The sequence below is a fragment of the Grampus griseus genome (genome assembly GCF_964374135.1).
Source record: "Grampus griseus genome assembly, chromosome: 4".
Classification (NCBI taxonomy): domain Eukaryota; kingdom Metazoa; phylum Chordata; class Mammalia; order Artiodactyla; family Delphinidae; genus Grampus; species Grampus griseus.
In genome coordinates, this window is record NC_138997.1 from 92,715,832 (window position 1) to 92,736,575 (window position 20,744).

Consider the following 20,744-nt stretch of genomic DNA (forward strand, 5'->3'; position numbering starts at 1 on the left):
TTCATTTTAGACCTACCACCATTTTCCGGTTTTCCTTCTGCCTTTGAGCGGTATCTGAAGAGTGAATCCAAGAGCTGAAACTGTATTTTACTGATTTCTGTCTTCCTACTGCCTTTTGGAGAACCTGGCATACAGTGAGTACCCATAAATGTTTGTTGAATTCAGTGAGTGACTTCTATCATACAAACTGTTGTCCATACAGGTGTTGGGATTTTAGCAAATGAGAAAAGCTAAAGCAAATTCATGTATCTGCCATGACTGAGAAACGGAGCTGTTCTGGTTCACAACTATGCAGAACAGAACCAGGAGCGAGGCAGTAAGCATGACGTTTATTTCAGTTGTAAAAATAATTATTACAAATCCAGGCTGAAAAGTCCTACATAGTATTAAGAAGAAAGCCTCTCAGACTTCACTTCAGAAAATATTTACAGATGGGTGTTCTTATTATTTCAGTGTTCCACTGAGGATATGACTAAGGAGGTGGCTGGGACTGCAGTAGTGGCCAAGGTTGAGGCTGAGCCTGGCCGCAATCAGAGAGCCTAATGCAGATGGAGGTGCCTAATAGTTTTTTAGTTTGGGTAGTGCTATGGACTGCATTGTGTCCCCTCCCCCCAATTCATATGCTGAAGCTCTAGCCCCCATGTGACTATATTTGGAGATACAGCCTTTAAAGAGGTAATTACAGTTAAATGAGGTGGGCCCTAATTCAATAGAACCGTGTCCTCAGGATGTGAGTGCAATAAGAAAAGGCCATGTGAGGACACAATAAGGCAGCGATTTGTAAGCCAGGAAAAAGTCCTCACCAGAAAACCCTGCTGGCATCTTGATCTTGGACTCCCAGCCTTCAGAACTGTGACAAAATATATTTCCATTGTTTAAAGCCACTTTGTGATATTTTTTCGTGACAGCCATAGCAAATTAAGAAAGGTGACAAAGTATTCACATAAATGTGCTCCCGTATAAAAGCTTATTTTAAAAAATGAAATAATTGAAGCATACGGAAAATAACAGAGAATAACATATAACAACTCACCTACCACCCAGATTTTAACAAATGTGGCCATCTGGTCATATTTGCTTCAGATACTTTTTAAAGAGATAAAATTTTATACTTAAAGTGTACTTGGTAACCTTTAAATCTGCTTCTATAACCTCCTTACCTCCTATTCTGAAGCTGGAGAAGGACATTCCTGTCCACTTTTTAATATACTTACATGTATGCATATGTCAAAAAGCAACTATAAAAAAGTACCGTAGTACTGTTTTGTATTTACATAAATGTGTAAATACTTTTGCAACTTAGTGTTGTTTTCCTTCAACATTGTTTTCAAGTTTATGTGTACATTTCAATACAGGTGGCTACAGTTGATTTTTAGTGCTCTGTGGTCTTCTATTGTATGGGTATACCACAATTTATCCATTTCCTGCTAATATTCAGGTTGCTTTCAATTTTTCAGTACTATAAACACTATAGCATTGGCCAATCTTGTATGTGTTTCCTTGAATGCACACACTACCAGGTACTTGCATCTTCAATTTTACTAGAGACTGCTCTCAAAAATGATTCTACCAATTGTCAGGCTTTTACTTTTGCCCGAATCTGCTAGGTTTGAAGTGGTAATTCATTGCTTATTGTTTCATGAAGAATACTTTACATACAATGAGCTGTGCAATTTGATGATCTTTGATAAATGTACTCACCTGTGCAATCAGAACCACACTCAAGACACAAAGTATTTCCATCATCCCTTGAAATTTCCTCAGACCCCCATGCAAAGCAGTGTTTACAATGCCACCCTAGTTAACCACCCCCCCCCAATAATCCACCTCAGTCCCCAAGCAATCACTGGACTGTTTTAACAATGGATTAGTTTTTATTTTAGAAAATTTTATATAAAAGGAGCCACATGGTACATTCTCTTTGTGTTTGGCTTCTTTCAGTCAGCATAATCGTTTTGAGATTCATCCATGTTGTTGGGTTTATCAGCACACAGACTTTTTTTTTTTTTTTTTTTGCAGTACGCGGGCCTCTCACTGTTGTGGCCTCTCCCGTTGCGGAGCACAGGCTCCGGACGCACAGGCTCAGCAGCCATGGCTCACTGGCCCAGCCGCTCCGCGGCATGTGGGATCTTCCCAGACCGGGGCACGAACCCGTATCCTCTGCATCGGCAGGTGGACTCTCAACCACTTGCACCACCAGGGAAGCTTAGCACATAGTCTTTTCCTTTTCATTGTATGGATGTATTTTTTGCTTATCCATGCACTTGTTGGTGAACTTGGGTTGTGCCCAATTTAGGGTATTACAAAAAAGGTTGCTGTGAATATTTCTATGTAGCCGCTTGCTTTCATTTCTCTTGGGTGGGTAAAAGAAAAAGGAATGGCTGGGTGTGCGATAGGTGTAAGTTTAACTCTACTCATTGTGGGTTTTATTTGCATTTCCCTAGTGGTAATGTTGAGCATCCTTTGATGTGCTTATTGGCCATTCATTTATCTTATTTTGTGAAGTGTCCGTAAAATATTTTGTTCATTTCTTTTTTTTTTAACATCTTTATTGGAGTATAATTAGAGTGTTGTGTTAGTTGCTGCTTTATAACAAAGTGAATCGGCTATACATACATCCCCATATCTCCTCCCTTTTGTGTCTCCCTCCCACCCTCCCTATCCCACCCCTCTAGGTGGACACAAAGCACTGAGCTGACCTCCCTGTGCTATGCGGCTGCTTCCCATTAGCTATCTATTTTACATTTGTTAGTGTATATATGTCCATGTCTCTCTCTCTCTCTCTCACTTCGTCCAAGCTTACCTTTTCCCCTCCCCATGTCTTCAAGTCCATTCTCTACATCTGCATCTTTATTCCTGTCCTGCTCCTATGTTCATTTCTTAAATGGGTTATTTTACTTCTTATTCTTGAGTTGTGCAATCTCTTTATATATTCTGGAATTCTTTATCAGATATATTTGTCAAATATTTTCTCCCAGTTTGTGACTAGAAATTTTATTTTCTGAAGTGTCTTTTGAAGAGCAAAAGTTTTTAGTTTTGATGAAGACCAATTTATCAATTTTTTCCTTTAATGGTTTGTGCCATTTGTGCTCTAAGAAATCTCCGTAAAAACAGGGTCACTAAGATTTTCTCCTGTTTTCTTCTATAAGTTTTAGCTCTCATACTTAGGTCTCTGTATGGGGTGAAAGTAAAAGTTCACTGTGTGTGTGTGTGTGTATTACAGTATCACTTGTTGAAAAGACTTCCCTTTCTATTGAAATGCCTTGGCACCTTTGTTGAAAATCAGTTTACCATGTATGTAGGGTTTATTTCTGGATTCTCTTTTCTGTGTCCTTGATCTTATGTCTATCTTTACCCCAATTACCACTGTTTTGATTGCTGTAGCTTTATAAGTTCTGAGACCAGGTAGCGTATAAGTCCTCCAACTTTTGCTCTTGTCTCATAGGTTGGCCAGAACATTTCCATATACATTTTAGAATTAGCTTGTCAATTTTTTTTTTTTTTTTTTTGCAGTACGCGGGCCTCTCACTGTTGTGGCCTCTCCCGTTGCGGGCCACAGGCTCCGGACGCACAGGCTCAGCGGCCATGGCTCACGGGCCCAGCCACTCCGTGGCATGTGGGATCTTTCCAGACCGGGGCACGAACCCGTGTCCCCTGCATTGGCAGATGGACCCTCTTGTCAATTTTTTAAAAAATCCTGATGGGATTTGATCGTGTCGAAACTATAGACAAACTTGGGAGCATCAACATCCTAACATTATTGATACATAAGCATGGTAATGCCCTCCATTTATTTAAATCTTGAATTATTCTCAATACTCTTTTTATAGTTGGTATAGAGAGCTTATACATCTTTGGTTGGACTTATCCCTAGAAATCTGATGTGTTTCGCTGCTGCTATAAATGGTATGTTTTAAAATTTTCTTTTTCTAACTAATGTTGCTGGTATATAAACCTTGCAAAATTCACTTATCAATTCTAATAGCTATTGGTAGATTCTTGTTAATTTTCTACATGCATAATTACGTCATCTATAAATAATGACAATTTTCTTTCTTTCTTTCTGAACCTCATTCCTTTCACCTCTTCCCTGCCTTTACTGCACTGGTTATGCTCTCCAGTACGATACTGAATATGAATTGTGAAAGCAGGCCCCCTTGTCACATTACTGATCTCAGAGAGAAAGTGCAGAGGCAGAATACTGGTCCCCAAAGATGTCCATGTCCTAATCTCCAGAATTTTTGAATATATTAAATGGCAAAGGGGAATTAAAGTTGAAGATGGAATTAAGGTTACATATAAGCAGGCCTTAACATAGGGAGATTATTCTAGATTACCCGGGTGGGCCCAGTGTAATAACAAGTGTCCTTAAAAGTGCAAGAAAGAGGCAGAAGGGTCAATGTCAGAATGATGTGATGAGAAAAGTATTCAGCCCGCTGTTGCTGGCTTTGGAGATGGAGGGAGAGGGCTACAAGCCAAGGGATGTGTGAGGCTCCTCGATACTAGAAAGGACAAGGGAACAGATTCCCCCCTAGAGCCTCCAGAAAGAAACACAGCCCTGCTGACACACTGATTTTAGTCCAGTGACACCTGTATCAGGCTTCTAACCTGCAGAACTGTCAGATAATGAATTTGTGTTGTTTAAAACACTAACGTTTGTGGTAATTTATTACAGCAGCAACAGAAAACAAATATAGAAAGCTTTAGATTTTCCAGCACTAAGTATGATGTTTGCTGTAGAGTTCCTGTGGATGTTGTCTATTTGCCCTTGGGTTCCTTCTAGTTTATTTCTGAAACATACTGTTAACTCCAATATTTCCTCTGAGCTCTGTCAGCTCTCATTTTATTTCCTCCTGTTGCTTGTCCATCTAATTTTTGAGCTTTCCTGATTTTGATGTTATATTGTTCCTTCTCAGGTTCTATCATTTCTTGAATTTCTTCAGCATTTTAACAAATATTACTGTTTTCTTCTGCTTTGTAGAAGTTTCTAGGATATCTTCATTTCCTGTGGGTATGTGATACACGCTGTTATCCTGTTTTCTTAAAGCATATTGTATGATGTGGTCATGTTTAAGTGAGATGGACTTTGTCATACTTTCCTCCTATATTTTCAGAAGATTCCTGGGTAGGTGGTGAGGTAGGCCTGGAGTTTCCTGGTTTTGTAGTTCTAGGGTTCTCTCTTCTGTAGTTACTACAGAGTATTAGATAACATTTTTTTTTTAAGATAACTTCTATTTTTATTATTCTTTTTGTAATAGCTGATATTTTAGTCTTACTTATTTATTCAACCGTGCCGCTTGGCCTGCAGTATCTTAGTTCGTGGACCAGGGATGGAACCTGGGCCCAGCAGTGCAGGTGCTGAGTTCTAACCACTGGACCGCCAGGGAATTCCCAGATGACATGGTTTTTTATGAACCTTCTTAGTACTTTCTGAATTGTCTCATCTGGTCCCCTCTTCTATCTGTATCAGAACCTTGTCTCCTTTATCCCCAGGGTCCTTCCCTCGTAAATGTCTATCCTATATCCAGTAGCTTCTCTCAGGGCAGGTCTATGTGCTCTCACCAGCTACTTCCGGGAACCCTGAAGACCAGGTTGCCCTGGCACCCTCATACCTTCCTGCAGGCTCCCATTACAGCTTCCGGCTGAATGCTGGACAGCCCTCTCCCAATTTTGATTTTGGTTTTGGATGCACCAGTTGAGGATCTGCCACGATGACTGGGGGCGCCTCCTTTTGGGGCTGACGACATGTCAGCAGATTCTGGGCTCTTTGTACCATCACAGGCCTCCCTCACTTTCCCTCCGTTCACTCCTCCAAAGCTGTTGTTCCCATGTGATCCTTTTGCTATTGATGGATTTAGCCCAAACTGCTCATTTCTGGGATCCATAGGGATATTCTACCATCTAATTTTAGTGAAGATGGTGTCACTGTGATTTTTCTTTTGCTATCCTAGTTGTTCTATGGGGATTTGAGATTAAATACTCACTGCTGCTGCCATTCAGCCTTCTATAATTGGTTTTTTATTTTAAAATGATTTTTTTTTTCTATTTACACTGTTAACGCCCAGGATAGGACAGACTATGGTAAGTTTTAACATATAAATGCAAAATTTTAGTGACTAAACACAAGCACTATTTCTTGCTCATGTCACAGTCCAATGCAGTCAGCACGCTCTCCTGGTAGGTTTCCAAGCAGTGACTCACATGCCCTGGCTGCTTCCACTTTGCAAATTCTTTGTTTACAGCCAAATGGGAAGACAAGAGAGTGGTCAACGGTGATCACTGGTTGTGCCGCAGTGAGTTTTACTGCCAGGTCTGGAAGCCACATATATCCCTCATCACCACATCTTACTGGCCAGAACTCGGTTACATGGCTCCATACTCACCATAAGAGAGGCCTGGAAACAGAGCCACACTGAAGATCTCTGCCACTATCTGTACAGCTGCCCAAGCAACTTTGGGAAAGAAGGCAGACTATAAAACATAAGATGCTGCCTGTCTCTTCATATATCTGTAAAAGGATTTAAGATGTAATCTGATCAAAGGACTGGTCACCACTGTTTTTAATAAGGTTTTAATTCCATTAGTACAAAACTTCAATTAAAAAAAAATTTGTGAATCAAATCGTTTTCAAGATTGCAAAAAACATGTTTCCATAGTCTTCAACTAACTGCTGACAAATTTGGGGGAGAGTAAGGCAGCTTATATTCAAATAAAAATGAAAATGTCTCTAATTATAAAGATTCCAGTTAAATACATCTTTTGGAATGATAAAGTATTAAACTGTACTACTAATATACGCAGTAAGAAAATGGTGGTTTGTCATCATTTATAAACATAAATGTATTTACAAACATTCTAAATATCCAGTATATATACTTCAGGAGAAATCTAGTCTTAAGACAGTGATTTTTATTACCTTTCGTCTACCATGTTTGACACTATAAATATACTCACTGAAAATATTAACACAATATTTAAATAAAAATGAAGTTCATGAAAATTTATAAAATAAAACCAATGTACTCTGACTTCTAAGCATATCTTAAATATTTCAACTCTATTTTTCTGGCCTGGTCAGACCATTTAAAAATATTTCCACGCTATTTTAATTTTAGGGTACAAAACAGTAGCAACTTACTAAGTTTCCATTTTTTAAATTAATATAGAAATTCTCAAAATACTGAAAACCCTGTTTTATGAAAGCAGTAACCACATCATAACAACTTATTTCATTAAGAACACATCTTCAAAAGGCACATTTTAATGACTGGTATTTATCTAAAGATATTAGCTTGAGCTTTGAATTTCCAGTCAATTTTCCATTATCTCAACATTAAGATCATGGAGGGTCAGGGGAGGTAGGAGAACACAGGTTTCCAATGGACTTCCACTAGGACAGCAGTATCCTCACTCATCACATCCACGAAGACCAAGAGAAAGATGTGAAGAAAGGGAGAATGGCAGATCTGACTTCCATCCTAATTCAATCTTCAGGAAATACTTTTTATATAAAAACAATTTGAAAAATTACAGGACAGAAAGCTTAACGACAAAAGGCCAAGACCACAAACTGCCCAGTTTAGTCTGAGTGGTGATGTTATTTGTTTGGAGCCTAAGAAGAGAATGAAGCTCCTGCTTCTTTGGGATCAAATCTTCATATCGGGCTCATCTCAATTTCAATCACTTGGTAAGTTAAAAGTACTACAAATTCCCAGGATGTCAGAAATACTGATATTCAAAATCAAATAAAAATGACTTAATGGTTATCTCTGTTATGGTCCCCTTTAACTGGGACTAGTATTCTAAAGTTGACTGTAATTATAATAACATCAGTAATTTCAAGTACCCTACAACACTACTATTATTTTTAAGAGGTTATGTTCTAGGACCTGAAAATGCAACCCAATATACGGTTTGAGTTATGGTTTACCTTTCAGTGAAGTTTAATACTAATTGAAGTACTAAATTGAACGAGATCAGTACTCTGAGGTACTAAATGATTAAGTATTGATCCCATGCAAGAAACAGATGGGAATTTTTAATGCTATTCTGGAATTTCAAAATACTGGGGATCTATCTTAATTTCATATTATTCCCCTCAAGTCTCAGTTGAGTGTTTCCATTTTTTTAAAGGGGGAGATAGCGTTAGATTTTTTTTCCCTCACTATAACAAAATAATTGACCCAAAATATTCTGAAGTACAAAAAAGAAAATGGTCATTGGTAACTTGAAATATAATTTTCTGGTCCCTAATAATGGTCACTTTAGGAGCATTTATTCAAGTTCTAAAGTAGCAGCTTTTTAAATTAAGGCAACATTGTTTTATTCTTAACTATTTTCTATTAACTACTCTATTAAAGCTCATAAGAGCAGTTTCATCCTCAAAGGCCTTTTATAATGTAAGAAGAGTTAACATGACCATTCTTCTCAATATTGAAAAAGTATATAAAAAGTTATTGTATTCAAAGTCAACAAACACCTTATTTTTCTGTTTGGAATTCTAGAGTAATTATAGTCATTCCAGAATGTGTAAACTATGAAATGACCTCTGAAACTAACATCAACAACATAAAATACAATTTTTCTACAAAAATATGACATAGGAGATATATCACTTCTTCCCTGAAACAGAAATTTAGTATTTGGACAGAAAACTGTAAACTTCAATTACATTCAAAGAAAACCTTTTAGAAACTTATATTATTTGAGGTTTTTGCAACTGGAGCTCTTACCAGCAGGTTTACAGGGCGGTAATGTTGTAACAACACAATAATGCCAAACAGTTTCTTTCTCTCACATCTGCTACCAGGAGGAAAAAAAAGGCTTCCTGCAGTGGACAGTCTGGGTGAATGAATTGCTGAGGTGGACGATCCGACCCTGACCTCCACCTTGACTGCGCTCCACAATCACACAAGGCATCTGTACTAGCTGGACAGGACTCCTCCTGTCTCTCAATGCCTGAGTAAGATTTAAGATCTGTGGAAAGAAGAGAGGTTTTCATCAGTTCAAAAAGGATAAAAACCTTCCGTTCTTTGACATTAGTTTAACCATCTATTCATAACTACAATTTTTATTTCATCCATTTATGCCCAACAGAGACTGTGATGAGTAACTGCTATCAATATATATATGTGGATGTACGGATGCTTATACACACACATATACACAGACAAATGCACAGGATTAAACTTAAATAATTTTTGCCAATTGGTAACTTTGAAATATTCTAGAATGCATCTATGTCCAGGAGCAATGGAGTCAGAGACTGAATGAAGTGAATGGTTCCACATACGTACCCCAGTTGACACTGGACCTAAAAAAATACTGGTCTAAATAGTCTGGTTTTTACTAAATACTTGCCTTACCCACTCATTCAACAAATAAATTTACTGCATGCTTATTATGTGCTAGGCTCTGTTCTAAGTGCTGGGGATGCAACAGTAAGAAAACAAACAAAATCTCTGCCTTCACAGAGCTCACATTTCAGCAGGGGAGGAGTCAATAAACATCTCAAACAAGTCAATTACACCAAGTATTAGAAGGAAAAAGTGCTATGGGGAAGCATGTCGCAGGGCAAGTGAATTAGCGAACTCGGGAAGGTAGCATTTAAAGTAAAGTTTTATTTAAGAGTCTATTCTTTTTTTTTTTTTTTTTTTTGCGGTACGCGGGCCTCTCACTGCTGTGGCCTCCCCCGTTGTGGAGCACAGGCTCCGGACGCGCAGGCTCAAGCGGCCGTGGCTCACGGGTCCAGCCGCTCCGCGGCATGTGGGATCTTCCCGGACCGGGGCATGAACCTGTGTCCCCTGCATCGGCAGGCGTACTCTAAGAGTCTATTCTTAAATAGGAGAAGTAAAACTAGGAAAAGTAAACTATATTACATTCCATGTTTAAACATACTCTTGGAATTGCTACTTGAGCATATAAATAAGGTTATGAAACAATGCATAGCTTACAGCCTATTCTACTCTGTTCAAATAAAAATTTAATAATTAATTTTCTTTTTTTCCCTGCATATCAGGTAAAAAATTCCCTTTGGGGGCTTCCCTGGTGGCGCAGTGGTTGAGAGTCCGCCTGCCAATGCAGAGGACACGGGTTCGTGCCCCGGTCCGGGAGGATCCCACATGCCACGGAGCGGCTGGGCCCGTGAGCCATGGCCGTTGAGCCTGCGCGTCCGGAGCCTGTGCTCCGCAACGGGAGAGGCCACAACAGTGAGAGGCCCGCGTACAGGAAAAAAAATAAAATCCCTTTGTTGTGTACGTTAGAAATAAGGATGTCTCCTTCAGGTATTTGAAAATATTTAATATACAGATGGTGTGCATTTTACTAGTTGTTGTAAAGACTGTTTAATAGTGAGATAAGCATAAAGGTTTCAACATAAAGCCATACTAATAAATAAATGTCATAATACTTGAACAGTATAAACTAGATGGTTTAGATCCTGGAAGATCTGAAGTATTTAATACATCAGAGAAATAAACCTTTACTAGTAATAGTAGCTACTCATTGTATTTACGGTTTAGGATTCCTTTTAAGCTCTTCCCTTAAAATCTTCTAGGCTAGTTATGTTTGGATAAAAAGACAAAAAGAATTTACAAAATTTATGTTTATAAGCATTGTTCTTACCATGAAAATAAATGTGGGTACCAGCATGGCTAAGGAATGAAATATTCAGTTAGTTTCCTCTTTTGATTTTAAAAATCCTATTCAAAACATGTTAATCTAAACACACTAATTTAAGTAACATCTAATATTTTCCTGACTCTAAAAACAATACATGATTGTTGTAGAGAATCTAGAAGCGGAATGGTACAAAGAAAATCATTCTACAAGACTAAAAAATTTCAAATATATAATAGCAAAAATTATTCAGTCTTAAAACTATCCAAAATATTAGTATTTCTTTGGGAGTTGAGAAGACACTTGATGATCTTGCATTTATTTACTAAAGAAATATTTACTGAGCACGCGCTGTGTTGGGGAGAAGACTAAATACGGGGAAAAAACCCATCTGAGCCCTTAAAGTGCACACATTGTAGAAACAAACAGCCACACAAACAAATAACTGGAATGTAGTGTGACAAACACTTCAGCAACAGTGGATCTATGCCCTGACTTTACAATCTGATCCCCTCCTTTACATACCACTCACTTTTTCATTTCCCAAAGAATAAACACATCTATTACTATATCTTTACATCAGAGAAGATTATTTTTAGAAATAGACTAAACATTGCAGACAAGGAAAAACACTTTATTTATTTATTTTGCGGTACACAGGCCTCTCACTGTTGTGGCCTCTCCCACTGCGGAGCACAGCCTCCGGATGCGCAGGCCCAGCGGCCGTGGCTCACGGGCCCAGCCGCTCCGCGGCATGTGGGATCCTCCCAGACCAGGGCACGAACCCGTGTCCCCTGCATCGGCAGGCGGACTCTCAACCACTGCGCCACCAGCGAAGCCCAGGAAAAACAGTTTAGAATGCTCCATCTATGCCACATTTGATACCATGGTAGGGGTGTGATAGGTCAAGAGCAGATGGTGTGAACTCACAGACTTCTGCATATAGACTTTGCTTTCCTTTGGACTAGTTCACTGGTCCTCAAATTTTAGTGGGCATGAGAATTACTGTACTATCTACATAAAACTATGTATATTCTACTTCCTGGTTGGTTTTAAGCTATTTTTCAACTGTACTATGCCCAATTTGCTGTCCTTTTTTTTTTGGCCTGCACCGTACGGCTTGTGGGATCTGTTTCCTGACTAAGGATTGAACCCGCGCTGCAGCAGTGAAAGCCCGGAATCCTAACCACTAGGCCACCAGGAAACTCCCCCAACATGCTGTCTTAACATCCAATTTCTGAGTGAAATGTGACCCCAATACTCCCATGGAGTGCTAGGGAAATCAGAACTCCTTGAGCGGCAGGAGGAGCCTAGGAAGACAGAGCTGGAGCTTGAAGGAAAAACTGTTCTCCAGAAGGAGAGGAAAAGGCATCCCAGGAGAGACGACAGCACGCAAAGGGCACCACTGGGAGATGTGAACTGGGACTGAAGAACAGTTCTGAGCGGCTAGGCTTAGGGGAAGCTGACAGTGACAAGAGATAAAGGTAGCTATGTTGCTGGAGGCAGACTGCAAAGGTGTTGGAGAAGTTGCTCAAAGTCAGGGCTTAAGCCTGTACGGACTGACAAATCAGGGGAGTTTTAAATCACAAAAGAGATGATCATATCTGCTTTGAGAAAGATTGTTCTGGTCTAATGTGGAAGAAGGATGGGAAAAGAGGTAAGGACACCACTTAGAAGATCATTAAATCCAGAGAAGAGATGATAAGGACCCCAGGCAGAGGCAATGCCGAAATGTTGCAGATTCGCCAGAATTTAGACTCCCTTATTAAACAGATACAACGTGTTAACCCCTTTGAGCCAAGTTACAAAATGCAGGCAACTATGTAGAGCTGTTATGAGGAAAAATAATAACAAACATAAAAATATCTAGTAAAGAGTCAAGTACTCAGGAGGTACGAAAGCGTCACTTTCATTTTCTTTAACATCAATTTTTACTGAATCTGCAAATGAGCTTCTGGTTTATATATCACTGAATAGAATTTCACTCTGTATTAATGAAACTGTTTTATTAAGCATTTCTGTCACTTTTTTCAGGTCGTGTATAAAATGTATTTCAAATAAATAAGTATTTCTGAGGTCCAGTGCTCCAAACAGGCACAGGTAGAAAGAACATAAAATGACGCTCTTATTGAGCTTGATCATGATTCAAGCTTGATCATGACCCTACTGCTAGTTAAAGTAAAATTCAAAAATTTTAACTGAATAAACATTTCTAGTCAAATTTTAAAAGAAATGCCTTCATACTAGTTCCTAATTCCAGTCCACATCTTTATATGTAGAATGAGAATTGTCACTGATTATGTGTGCAAAACTAAAAACTTACTCTAAACTAGGACAGAAGACTAGGTTGTACGAAGCACAAATCATGATGTTAATTGGCAAAATTAGAAGGGAGAGGGATTCAAGGGATAATTATAAATGACTGAAATAATGAAACGGAGCAGGACCCTATGTCCTCTGCCTGCCTTTTGTCTGTGGAAAAACCTTAGCCAGAGAATAAGTTTAATCAGAGAAATGAGAAAATACGGAAACAAAGGAAAACAGCCAAAGGAGACCAAATAATAACAGGTTAGTCACTAAGCACAGTCAAAGACCCTTAGTTCCTCCTCAAGGGCTATAGATAATAATCTGGGCCATATCCTGTGAGCTGTCTTATAGATACTGAAACCCCCATCAAGTGGAAGAAGTTAACTACATGATGACCAGACTGTAGCCATGACCTAAGCTGACACAATTCCAAGAATTGGCCTCAAGGAAATGGGAACAAACGGACTCTGGAACTGAAGATTAACTGTACTTACAACAACCAAGATGATGCTGGTCAGACCACCGCATGACCAATTTCAAGATGACTGTCAGAGCTGACTGTGCTGTTTCTGCATGTAGCCCCCTCCCTCCATCTATAAAAGCTCTTGCCCACTGGTTGTAGGAGGGGGGGAGGGGAGTTGGTCATTGGACAGGCGCCTGCCCTCCCCCACCAGTTGCCAGCATCTAAAATAAAGCAAACTTTCCTTTCCACCAACCTTGCCTCTTTATTGGTTTTTGAGCAGCGAGCAGCCCGGATCCCACTTTCGGTTTCAATAACACAGTATTCTGACTCAATTAAGGAACTGGCTGAATAATGAATTCTGTTGCTTGAAACACAGGTATTAGTTTTTGTTAGTTAAGCCTTGGTTTCAAAGCACTGATTTACTTTAGAATATAAAATAATACCTGATTTTTTTCAGACTTCTTTTAAAAAAGGGTTAAAATCAGAGAGCTACACAATCATGTACATGGTCAGAGTACCTTACTCTTTTTGGCTATCAGAAAGGTCAAAACCAAATTAAAATAAAAAACCAAAACAAAATAAAATTAAAACATAATGTTCTATTTTATTATTTCTTTCCCAGATCCTGATCCTGTCACTTTTATATTCTATTACACCCATTTGTATAATACTTTACTCCTTTGTATAATACTTTACTCCAGGATATGAATAAATAAACCTAAAACAGCAGATAGCCACTGGTATATCTTTGTAACAGACCTCAGAACTAGAATGTCCCCATATCTGTTCAGACAAGCATTTTAAAATTAAAATTAAAATTTCTCACATACTAACTTTAATCTACAATTAAAGCTTACAAGATTATTTACAGCTTTTATTTAAAAAAAAACACACAAACATTTCTGAAATAAAGATACATCTTTAGGGATAAGAGAATTCCAGAAGATGGAGCATATTGTTAAGTCAAATAGATATGTTTCAAGCAAAAATGCCAAATAATGGCATAATTACGTATGCCTGAAAATTTAGTTCAAATATAGTTTAGGGTGGTAACACTCAGCAACATAATTACAATCATCAATCATCTAAGCCCATCATTCATACCTGAATTACCGAAAACACCTCCCCACAAGGCTCCCTGGTTCTAGACTCATCTGCTGAGTCAATGTGCACCCCACTGTCCAATCTGCAGGGATTCTTTGTTGGGTTATGGACACCTTTTGCTGGGATATAAATTCTATTGCCCAGTCCATGCCCAAGACGCACATATAAACAGAATTTAGCACGTAATCTCAGGGAGTTCATAGGAGAAACCCCAGGGTAAGGTCTCCTCTTGGGAAATGTAAGTCTGATCATAACTCTCCCTTTTAAAAAAATATTCTGATTCCTTTCTTATTATATACAATATGTTAGCAGCTTATACATACCATTATGCACTACATTTTATAACATATTCTGGAGATCTCTCCATACTAGTAAATGGACAACTTAGTCATTGCCACAGCCCTTGTTTAAAAATTGAAGTATAGTTGATTTAAAATATATTGCATTAGTTTCAGGTGTATAGCTTAGGGATTCTTTTTTTTTTTTTTTTTGCAGATTATACTCCATTAAACGTTATTACAAGATATTGGGTATAATTCCCTGTGCTATACAGTACATCCTTGTTGATTATCTATTTTATGTACAGTAGTTTGTTAATCCCATACTCCTAATTTGTCTCTCCCCTCTCCCTCTCCCCTTTGGTAATCATAAATTTGTTTTCTATGTCTGTGGATCTGTTCCTGTTTTGTATATAAATTCATTTGTATTATTTTTTAGATTTCACATATAAGTGATAATCAAAGTTTTGTCTTTTGCTGACTTATTTCATTAAGTATAATATTCTTTAGGTCTATCCATGTTGCTGCAAATGGCAATATTTCATTCTTTTTTATGGCTGAGTAATATTCCACTGTATTCTAAGCCAATCATCTGTTGATGGGCACTTGGGTTATCACAACTGCTCCAATCCCTTCCATGTGGAGTCTATACCCGGCACTTAAGGCCCTTCAGAATCTGGCTCTAGCCTGCTTCTCCGGCCATTTCACTTACTATTTAAAACGTGTGACTCCAGCAAAGCACTGTATAAGCGCAAGAGAACACAGAGAGATGTGTGCTAATAATCTGTCCCTTTTCCTGACCCCCAGTCTCATCAGAAGCAAGAGCTCCATCAGAGTAGGAACTTGGTTTTTACTCACTGCTTTATCTCAATCATTAGGACAGTTTCTGGCTCTGGTTCTGTCAATAAATATATGATGAATACACAGTTATCTAATTTAACTATATCTATTTGTTAATGTTATATAATAAATAGTGCAAAACTTAGACTTGTCTTCTTTGTCACAGGTATGCAGCAAACAGCTACCTTAAATGAAATGCATATTTTAGGAAGAAAAAGTTAATTAGTAAGTCACTAAAAGACAATGTTTACCCTATAGTTTATTTTCATTTCAAGTCTTCCTTTTGGAATCTAAATACTATTAGTAGACTAGAAGAACCAGACATCACCTGTAGGTCAGCCCAGCCTGCAGGTCCACACCAGCAGATGTAATTGATACCCTGTATTGCTAATGAAAGGAAGTGAAAAGGAGTGAGAGGACTGAGTTACAACTAGTACTTTTATGTCCTAATTGGTGCTCAACCATGGTGACATGGTTATTTACTGACTGCTCTAGCAAAGGCCAAACATATTTTATGAGGAAAATAATCAACAGGAAACAGAACTTGGTATTGAAACATTCAAGCAAGTGGATTTGAGGAGGAAGACGATACCAACACTCAGGAAACCAGTTATCAAAATGAGGACAAGAAGTAGCAGTAGGAGGAAACTGGCTAACTAAACAATACACAACAAGGTGAAAAAAATCTAATACAGAAGACAAAAGAGAAAAAAAGAGTATTGAAATCAACTTCATTTCTAATCATCTGAGCTACTTTGGTTCAGAATAAAGGACAGTGTTGAGAGCTGCATCTTTGGGTCACAATGGAAAAAAAAAGTTGACTACTGTTTCAAAGAGAGAGTTTTTCCTTAATGAACAAGATCTTAAAAAGGTGACCTACCTGACCCCTCATCACAGACATCTGCCTTTCAAAAGTGGCTTTGTCAAATCTTCTGTCAGTCTATCACAAAAAGGAAAGAAAACATTACTACAATTCTAAAAATCAGGATCTTTAAAAAAAAAATAGAAAACCAATGAACTCTTCAACTCAGCACATAAGGTCATTAGAAAGCATTCCTAATAGAAAAAAATAGCATGAAAAGATTATTTTTAATTGATGTATTTTCGTATTCCTCATTTATACGAAATACATTTTCGTATGTATTTCATATAAACAGTGTAGTTATACTCCAACTTGTTCCAGAAAGGATTTAAAATGACTTTCCAGCCAATGGGTTTAGGCTTTTTTAAAAAGAAAATTGAATCATAGCAGATCACCAAACATTTATTATAATTCAGAGTAATTTTGTAAAAATTCAACTTTTGAAGCAAACAACTTCTCAAATTATAATGTAGTTTCACTTCAAAGAATACTCATAGTGTAACTTCACAAACTTATGCTCCTATGAAGTAAAACTGCTAATTCCTTTCTGTTATGTCAGGTTCTACTGCAAGCAGTGATACCAGAAGCAGTAAACTGCAAATCAACTCTATTAAGAAAATCTCTATTTCATTTTCTGCAATAATTAAAACTAAAAACTTATTTACCTTAAAAAGTTCATAAAGATCTTCACATAAATCTTGCACAAAGTTCATGTCAGAAATATGTGGTAGAACTAAATTTCTTATTTCTTCAGAAAAAGGAACTTTTGCTTGAGGAAGCCAAGCCCAGTGAAATGGATCTAAAAAAAAAAAAAAAAAGTATTCTTATCAGTGAGGGGAAGTGGTTTATTTAGACCTAAATTTACCCTGTTTTTCCCCTACAGTTCCTAGGCTAAAAAAAAAGACAGGAGACCTAGAGGGGTGGGATAGGGAGGGTGGGAGGGAGACACAAGAGGGAGGAGATATAGGGATATATGTATAGCTGATTCACTTTGTTATAAAGCAGAAACAAACACACCACTGTAAAGCAATTATACTCCAATAAAGATGTTAAAAAAAAAAAAGGAGAAAGGAGGTATCAGAGAGAACAATTAGTTTTTGCCATCTAAATTATTCAGATTTCTAAGTTTGGATGGTTAATTCAGATGGTAAAGCACAGTAAGGTATTACCTGAACTGGTTAGGTTTCTGAGTTTTAAATTGGAAACAGTAAGAGTTTTGATAATGAATCTATCTCAAACAGCCCTATATCAAAAAATATATCTGGGGCTTCCCTGGTGGTGCAGTGGTTGAGAGTCCGCCTGCCGATGCAGGGGACACAGGTTCGTGCCCCGGTCTGGGAAGATCCCATATGCCGCGGAGCGGCTGGGCCCGTGAGCCATGGCCGCTGAGCCTGCGCATCCGGAGCCTGTGCTCTGCAACGGGAGAGGCCGCAACAGTGAGAGGCCCGCGTACCGCAAAAACAAAAAAACATATATATATATATATATATATATATATATATATATATATATATATATATATATATATATATGAATCTCTGGTTCCTGTGTTTGGAAACTGAGGGGTATCTATAATTTGTTCACAGCCCCAGATACCATGGCCGAGGTCTCCCTGCCTTTTCAGCCATAAATTATCAGGAACTGACCACTCATATTTGTATATGTGTGTGTATGATGTTCCAAAATTTTAAATCATTACTAGGTAAACAGGTAATTGGCTTTGAGGGATAAAAGATCCATGATTCTGGGCTAACTCTAGTTCTCTCCCGAGAAGACCATTAAATATACACAGTGCCAGGACTAGAAAGATTTGTAACGTAGTGAGATTGTCTAGATAGGGTACATATTCAGATTCACGCAAGAAAATGTAAGGCTTATGAGAATATGATCACCCACAGAACTCCAGTGGGTACAACCAATGCGAACCTCCAGCTCCTACCATGTAGAAAGCCCTGAGGAAAACACTCTGCCTTTAGAGTCATTCCTTCTGAATTCTCTTTTATCTATCTCTTTGAACACTGTGGGAAGTAGTCCATTCCAAAGAAAGCCTTTCCTGTGGCCTACATCTCTGAAGCTATGTCCAATTTCCCTTTGACCTTTCCCTGACCAATTATATAAAAGAAAAGCCCTGATTCTATGCCTGCCTCTACTTCCAATCCCTATCCCTCAACTTCTACTATCACCATTCAAACTCTCCCCTAAGATCACCAGTCATCTCATAAGGGTTTCTCCAAAAGCCCATCTTCAGCCCTCATTCTACTTCATGTGTCTTTGCAGCAAGCAGCACTGTTCTCTATCATCTCCCTCTGAAATTCTCTTCTATGTGGTTTTGGAGATACCACCCTCTCAAACTTTACCTTCTGTCTTTTAAGCCATTTCTCTTGTTTGCTGGCTTTTCCTCTCATTTTCAATGTCACCATTCCCAGATTCTATACTTAGTCCTTCCTCTCCTTCATCTACTAAATATTCATGAAACATTTATTGAGTACCTACGTGCCTCACATTGTCCTAGTGGTGGCATTTGTTCACCATGATTTTCCCAGGTGATAGCAATACCACCACGGCTTCCACTTACCAAGGTGACAGTTTAAAAATGACATCCTCAATACCAATTAATCTTTCAAGTTCTAGACCCTTAATCCCCAACTGTGTGTTTGGTAAAATTTTCCAGGTGTACTGTAGGCATCTTAAACTTGACACTTTTAAAATACAATTTGCATATAGATTCCAAACCATTAGAGGAAAAAAAAAATAGAACAAAGACATCTCAAGTCAGTTCAACCAAAGATAGGAAGGAAAAAAAGAAAAAATTGAAATTCATGGTAAATAGAAAAAAAAAAAAGATGGCAGGAAAAGTTCAAACACATCAGTAGTTTATTGAGACAAACTACAGAGTTAAGTGTACCAGTTAAAAGGATCTCAGATTGGGTAAAAAAAAAAATTCAGCTAAGAGCTGTTCATATGTCATATCAAAATAATGAAAGTTGAAAATAAAAGTATAGAATAATACAGGTAAATACTAATAAAAAGAAACGAGGTACAGCAATGTTACAACAGATGAAATAAGAAATGCCAAAAACACTGCGAGGGATAAAGTGGGATATATTTTACACTAATAAAAAGAACAAGCCAACGGCAAGATAAAACGCCAGGCCTTTGTGTGTGAAATACAAAGCAAGAGACGCAAAGAAATGCAAAAAGAAACTGACAAAATTACAATCACAGTGAACTTTGTCTCTCAAAAATTAACAGATCAAGTGGTCAAAAAATATATCAAGAATATGATTTGACTAACAAGCTTTCATTAGTAGACAGACACAGAACTTTGTGCCTAACCGCATTCTTCTCAAATACAGTCCTTCAAACTGGCCATATATCAAGTTACAAAAGAATTACTAAAAAATTTCAAAGAGCAGAATTCACACAGTTAACATTCACAGATCACAAAGCAATAAAACTTGAAAATAACAATGGACAGTTTTTTTAATCAACTGCCCTATTAATTTAAAACCAAACAAAATACTTCTAAATTATTCCTGTCAAAAATAAAATCGGAAAGTATGAATATGTAAAAGCAGAACAACAATGCAACACCTAGCCAATCTGTGCTTTAGCCAAATGATACCTAGAAAAAAAATATATAGGGAAATAAAATAGCACGAACACAACAGAAGAAAATAACAATGGAAAACATAAATTATGAAAAAGAAAAAGCAAATAAACAAACTGGAAACCTGATCAACAGAAGGTCAATTACCTGATAAAAGCAAAAAATATATATATATAAAATATATTTATATAATTATGTATATATTTTTTGTATATTATATTTATATATAATCATATATATTATATATATGGGTCAATGCTTTACAATAGACAATCTTGGGCAAGTCTAGTGAAAAAAAATCCAATAAGCAGTAGGAATTTAAAAGAGGCATAGTCATAAATACAGAGATTATTTTTTAAATTTATTACATATATTTCAAACATACACAAAAATTTTAAAAACTAGTACAATGAATTCCCATATTCTGAATAACCTAATTCAATTATTCCCAAATTTCTTATAAAATTTGTTTCATCTATCCTTGTTTTTCCTCCCCCTAAGTATTTTAAAGCAAATTCCATTTAATTTCACCCCTAAATATTTAATATGCACAGAGGGGATTTCTTAAATTATAAGAGAATTCTTTAAAACACTTATACGCATAAATTACAACTCAAGATAACATGGATAATTTAAAGCAAAATAACAACGTCTAAAACTGGC

The 20,744-nt window shown here is 37.5% G+C and overlaps 1 protein-coding gene across 1 annotated transcript in view; it reads right to left on the reverse strand.

Annotated features, from left to right (window-relative positions):
- Positions 1-6,005: 6,005 nt before the first annotated feature.
- Positions 6,006-20,744, reverse strand: part of PI4K2B (phosphatidylinositol 4-kinase type 2 beta) — a 33,236-nt gene continuing 18,497 nt past the window's right edge. The window contains exons 8-11 of the mRNA XM_082653503.1: positions 17,137-17,270; positions 16,490-16,549; positions 8,733-8,976; positions 6,006-6,508 (exon numbers count right to left, since the gene is read on the reverse strand). Coding sequence (XP_082509629.1) covers positions 8,803-8,976; positions 16,490-16,549; positions 17,137-17,270 — 368 coding nt within the window. The 3' untranslated portion in view covers positions 6,006-6,508; positions 8,733-8,802. The remainder of the gene's footprint in view (positions 6,509-8,732; positions 8,977-16,489; positions 16,550-17,136; positions 17,271-20,744) is intronic.